This window comes from Pelodiscus sinensis, chromosome 1, assembly GCF_052426305.1.
Source record: "Pelodiscus sinensis isolate ZL-2025 chromosome 1, ASM5242630v1, whole genome shotgun sequence".
Classification (NCBI taxonomy): Eukaryota; Metazoa; Chordata; order Testudines; family Trionychidae; genus Pelodiscus; species Pelodiscus sinensis.
In genome coordinates this window covers 349371375-349377122 of record NC_143052.1, presented here as the reverse complement: position 1 = coordinate 349377122, position 5748 = coordinate 349371375, and the positions used below count along the sequence as shown (strand labels likewise).

General features: G+C 46.9%; 1 protein-coding gene across 1 annotated transcript; it reads left to right on the top strand.

Annotated features, from left to right (window-relative positions):
* Positions 1-4123: 4123 nt before the first annotated feature.
* LOC102459645 (olfactory receptor 52B2-like) lies at positions 4124-5056 on the top strand. The gene has a single exon (XM_006126561.3). The coding sequence runs from the start codon at positions 4124-4126 to the stop codon at positions 5054-5056; it is 933 nt and encodes a 310-aa protein (XP_006126623.2).
* The last annotated feature ends 692 nt before the right edge of the window (positions 5057-5748 follow it).

Below are 5748 nucleotides of genomic sequence, written 5' to 3'. Positions count from 1 at the left end.
AGGCGAGAGCTGCTCTTTGGAAAGGCCTCTGTGTCAGGAGATTGACAGGAAGGTAAATGTTTATGGCTCACACCCCAGTGCGAGGAGACTTGGCGAAAAGGCAGTAAGCAAGGTGCCCCCCTGTGTTAAATACACTGCACCCCGTATTTGGATTGTAATAACTCAGCACCACAGGACCATGAGTGCACATGGTCAATGTGCTGGCTAACAGACAGCAGGACAGGGCACTACCAGGGCACCATTACACAACTCACAGATGGTAATTTTCTTACACAGAAACTCCCAACACCGGGAACTTGAATTTGGAATCCATTATGATGTCCCGGTCATCCCAATGGTCCATCTAGTCCTGGGTCCTGTTTCCAACAGTGGCCAAAGCGGCTGTCGCTTGTCTCCAAGTCATTCTGCTGTAACTCATAGTCCCCACCTTCCTCCTCTGATCTCAGAGCCTGGGGCATTATCTTCGTAAACGGCTCCTAGCTGTCCCGACTGCACTTGGTTCGTGGAGGTGGCTGGAGAAAGAGGGCAGGGCCAGGAAAGCTCTGCAGCCTACACTCCCCATCTGTCAATACAACAGTGATTGTGGGCCACAGCTGACATCGAGGTCCCACCATGCCGGGAGCTGTACACACACATGTACATGGCAGAGAATCCATGTGCACAAGAACTTACAAAGAAAATAAACATAATAAAGGAAGGAAGGGGAAACTGAGGCAAAGAGTGGGGAAGTGGCAGGCCCAAGGTGAGAAAATAATAAGACCATAAGAACAACCATACGAGGGGAGACCAATGGTCCTGCTAGCCCAGTATCCTGTCTGCTGACAGTGGCCAATGGCAGGTACCCCAGAGGGAGTACAGAACAGGGAGAACAGAACAGGGAATTACCAAGTGATCCATCCCCTGTGGCCCATTACCAGTCTCAGACAAACAGAGGCTACAGGCACCCTTCCTACCCATCCTAGCTAATGGCCATTGATGGACCATTAAGTTTGCAGATGATACCAAACTGGGTGGGGTTGCGACTTCTTTGGAGGATAGGGACATAATTCAAAATGACCTTAGCAAGTTAGAGAAATGGTCAGAGGTAAACAGGATGAAGTTTAATAAAGAGAAATGCAAAGTGCTCCACTTAGGAAGGAACAATTAGTTCCATACATACAAGATGGGAAGCGATTGTCTAGGAAGGAGCATGGCGGAAAGGGATCTAGGGGTCATAGTGGACCACAAGTTGAATATGAGTCAACAGTGTGATGCTGTTGCAAAAAAAGCAAATATGATTCTAGGTTGTATCAACAGGTGTGTTGTAAGCAAAACTCGTGAAGTCATTCTGCCGCTCTACTCTGCACTAGTTAGGCCTCAGCTGGAGTACTGTGTCCAGTTCTGGGCGCCACATTTCAAGAAAGATGTGGAGAAATTGGAAAGGGTACAGAGAAGAGCGACAAGAATGATTAAAGGTTTAGAGAACATGACCTATGAAGCCAGGCTTCATGAACTGGGCTTGTTTAGTTTGGAAAAAAGAAGATTAAGAGGGGACATGATAGCGGTTTTCAAATATCTAAAAGGGTGTCACAAGAAGGAAGGAGAAAATTTGTTCCTCTTGGTTTCTGAGGACAGGACATGGAGTAATGGGCTTAAAGTGCAGCAGGGGAGGTTTAGATTGGACATTAGGAAAAAATTCCTAACTGTCAGGGTGGTCAAATATTGGAATAAATTGCCAAGGGAGGTGGTGGAATCTCCCTCTCTGGAGATATTTAAGAACAGGTTAGATAGACATCTGTCAGGGATGGTGTAGACGGAGCTTGGTCCTGCCTTGAGGGCGGGGGGCTGGACTCGATGACCTCTTGAGGTCCCTTCCAGTCCTATGATTCTATGATTCTATGACCTATCCTCTATGAATTTATCTAGCTCTTTTCTGAACCCCCGATCTTAAAGTCCTGATCTTCACAACATCTTCTGGCAAGGAGTTCCACAGGATGACTGTGCCCTGAGTGAAGAAAAACATCCTGTGATTTGTTTTAATTCTGCTATCTATTAATTTCATTGGGTGACCCCTAGTTCTTATATTATTTGAACGAGTAAATAACTTTTCCTTATTCACTTTTTCCACATCAGTTGTGATTTTATAGACCTCTATCATATCCCCCCTTAGTCTCCTCCTTTCTAAGATGAAAACCACCAGTCTATTAACCTCTCTTCATATGCCACCCGTTCCTAACCCCTAATCATTTTTGTTGCCCTTTTCTGAACCTTTTCCAATGCCAATATATCTTTTTTGAGATGAGGCAACCACATCTGTATGCAGTGTTCAAGATGTGGACGTACCATGGATTTATATAGAGGCAATAAAATATTCTCTGTCTTACTAGCTATCCCTTTTAATGATTCCTAACATTCTATTTGCTTTTTTGACTGCCACTGCGCACTGAGTGGTTGTTTTCAAAGAACTGTCCACAGTGACTCCAAGATCTCTCTCCTGACTAGTTTTACAGCTAAATGTAGTCCCCATCATTTGATATGTATAGCTGGAATTATGTTTTCCAATGTGCATTATTTTGCATTTATCAACACTAAAATTCTCCACTCTCCACTAAGAAAACTTACCATTTATTCCTACCCTTTGTTTTTTATCTTTAAATCAGTTATCAATCCATAATAGGACTTTCCCTCTTATCCCATGACAGTTTACTTTACTTAAGAGCCTTTGGTGAGGGCCCTTGTCAAAGGCCTTCTGGAAATCTAAGTCTAAGTCTGGAAAACTATATCCATTAGATCTACCCTGTCCCTATGTTTGTTGAACCCCCTCAAAGAACTCTAGTAAATTAGTGAGGCATGATTTCCCTTTTCAGAAACTATGCTGGCTTTTCCCACAGCAAATTAAGTTCATCTATGCGTCCGGCAATTCTATTCGTTACTACAGTTTCAACCAATGAGCCAGGTACGAAAGTTACACTTACCAGACTGTAATTGCCAGGATCACCTCTGGAGCCCTTTTTAAATATTGGTGTCATGTTAGCTATCCTCCAGTTACTTGGTGCAGAAAATGATGTAAAGGATAGGTTACAAACCACTTAATAGTTCTTCAGTATCACATTTCAATTCCTTCGGAATTGTTCAGTGAATGCCATCTGGTCCTGGTGACTTGTTAATGTTGAGTTTATCCATTTGTTCCAAAACTTCCTCTAATGACACCTCAATCTGGGACAGTTCCTCAGATCTGTCACCTAAAAAGAATGGGTACTGTTTAATTGCATGGAATCTCCATCACTGGAGACATTTAAGAGCAGGCTAGACAGACACCTGTCAGGGATGACACTTCATTTGATGGAGTTTATGCTCCTTTCCATTTTCCTCACTAGGATTTAACTTCCTCTTTTAAAATGATGCTTTTTTCTCTCTCCTTGATTCTTTTACTTGATTGTGTAGCCACAATGGCACTTTTTTCGTTCTCTCACTCTGTTTTTTAATTTGGGGTGTAAATTTCAGTTGAGCCTCTTTTAGGGTGTCTTTGAAAAGTTTGCATGCTACTTGTAGGAGTTTGACTTTTGGTCCATGAGGTCAGTGGCAGAGACTTGGACAACGCTCAGGCCTCCTGGCTCTTCATCCAGTGTGCCCCACTGGACCACTTTTCCTCTCCAGACCATGCTGCCAATTTAGGAATGTAACTTAAAGCACCAACTTAGAACACTTCGGGTACGTCTAGACTACAGGCTTGTGTCGACAGAAGTTTTATCGACAGGTACTGTCGACAAAGTTTCTGTCGACAAAGAGCATCTAGACTACATCCAGTTCTGTTGACAAAGCAAGCCTCTTTGTCGACAGAACTCTGTCGACAAAAGGTGTTATTCCTCGTAGAATGAGGTTTACAGCCGTCGACAAAACTGCCGAGCTCTGTCGCCGTTATGTCGACAGAACATGGCGACAGTGTAGACACAGGTATAGTTTTGTCTACAAAAGTCCACTTTTCTCGACAAAACCCTGTAGTCTAGACACACCCTCGGTATGAATAAACCAAATGAGCTCATGCCGGATTTGAACACTGTCTCGGTTCACAGCCAAATCCCACCCCTTTCATTGTTGTATTGCAGGGAAAGAACGTTGTGAATCGATTGATCTGCTGTAGATCATGTCAGCCTCCAATCAGTCCTGCCCTGACCCCTCTTTGTTCCTGCTAACCGGCATCCCCGGCCTGGAATCTCAGCACGTCTGGATCGCCATCCCAATCTGCATCATCTATATAATGGCCCTGCTAGGAAATGGTGTTGTCCTCTTCGTGGTAAAGCAGAATGTGACCCTCCATGAGCCCATGTACTATTTCCTCTCCATGCTGGCTGTCATTGATCTGGTCTTCTCCACGGCCGTTGTCCCCAAAATGCTGAGCATCTTCTGGCTGGATGCCAGAGCGATCAGCTACGAGTCCTGCTTCCTCCAGATGTTCTTCATCTACACCTTCGCCGCCGCGGAGTCAGGGGTGCTCCTGGCCATGGCCATAGACCGATACGTGGCTATCTGCAACCCCTTGAGATACAAGGCCATCCTAACCAACCTAAAGATTGCCTTGATCGGGCTGCTGTCCCTTGCAAGAGCGGTGGGGATTGTGACACCCTTCATCTGCTTTCTAACCAGTCTGCCCTACTGTAAATCGACTGTCATCCCTCATTCCTACTGTGAGCACATGGCCATACTGGAGCTGGCAGGCACAGACATGTTAGTCAGCGACAAGTACAGCGTTGTGGTGGCCACCACCTTAGTGGGAGGAGACTCCATCTGCATCGCTTTCTCTTACGGCATGATCCTCCGCTCTGTCCTGCGCCTCTCGTCTCATGAGGCGCGTCTCAAGGCCTTCAGCACGTGTGGCTCCCACCTCTGCGTCATCCTGCTCTTCTACGTGGGAGGGCTCCTTTCTATGTACCTGCACATGTTCGACCTCATCCTCCCTCGCCACACCCAAGTCTTGCTGGCTGACTTGTACCTCGTCGTCCCCCCCATGTTGAACCCGGTCGTTTATGGCCTGAAGACCAAGCAGATCCGGGAACGGGTCTTCAAGCTCTTTGGCTAAAGGAAGATGTGAGCAGAACCCGGAATCTAGAGTAGCCACTGATGCAGGCCAACCCCTTTTTTGTCCCCATCTTCTCCTACATAACCAGCCCCCGGCAAGTTAAGGTCATATGCACAGTGCGTGTCAATCATGGAGCATGGAGGATGGCATTTTGCAGTGCAGATCACCCCAGCCTAACCACTGTGTCATCACACACACAAAGCATAAGAGCTGACACCAGCGGGGGCGGAGCAACTCACTCTGCAAAATGGCACCCTCCATGCATGAGAGCAGAGAAACCAGGCCTGCACAGGGTTAGGCAAATAATCCATAGGTAGTTTGACCCTCCGGTCACACCATCCAAACAGCCCACACTGAGGCAGGGGGCTTGCCCATTCCCTATTCCCTTCCCTGATCCTACTGCCCAGTGTCTGAAAGAGCCACATCCCCTTCCATACTCACCTTACCATGTCACGTGGCACAAGGCAGGGCTCCTTCCACCCCGCTCTCCATGGCTGGCCCTAGCTGCATCTTGTCCACAGTCCAGGGTGCAGTGTCTTGGTAGACAGCCCCGCATCAAGAGCGCTTTGGGCCGTGCACACACTGTACAGAAGAGCAATGGATTGACAGCACTGCCGATGGCGGGGTTATTGGGAAGTGAGGAGATGCCAGACCACCTGTCTTGCTGTCCTTTCCCCAGCACCAGGCATGGA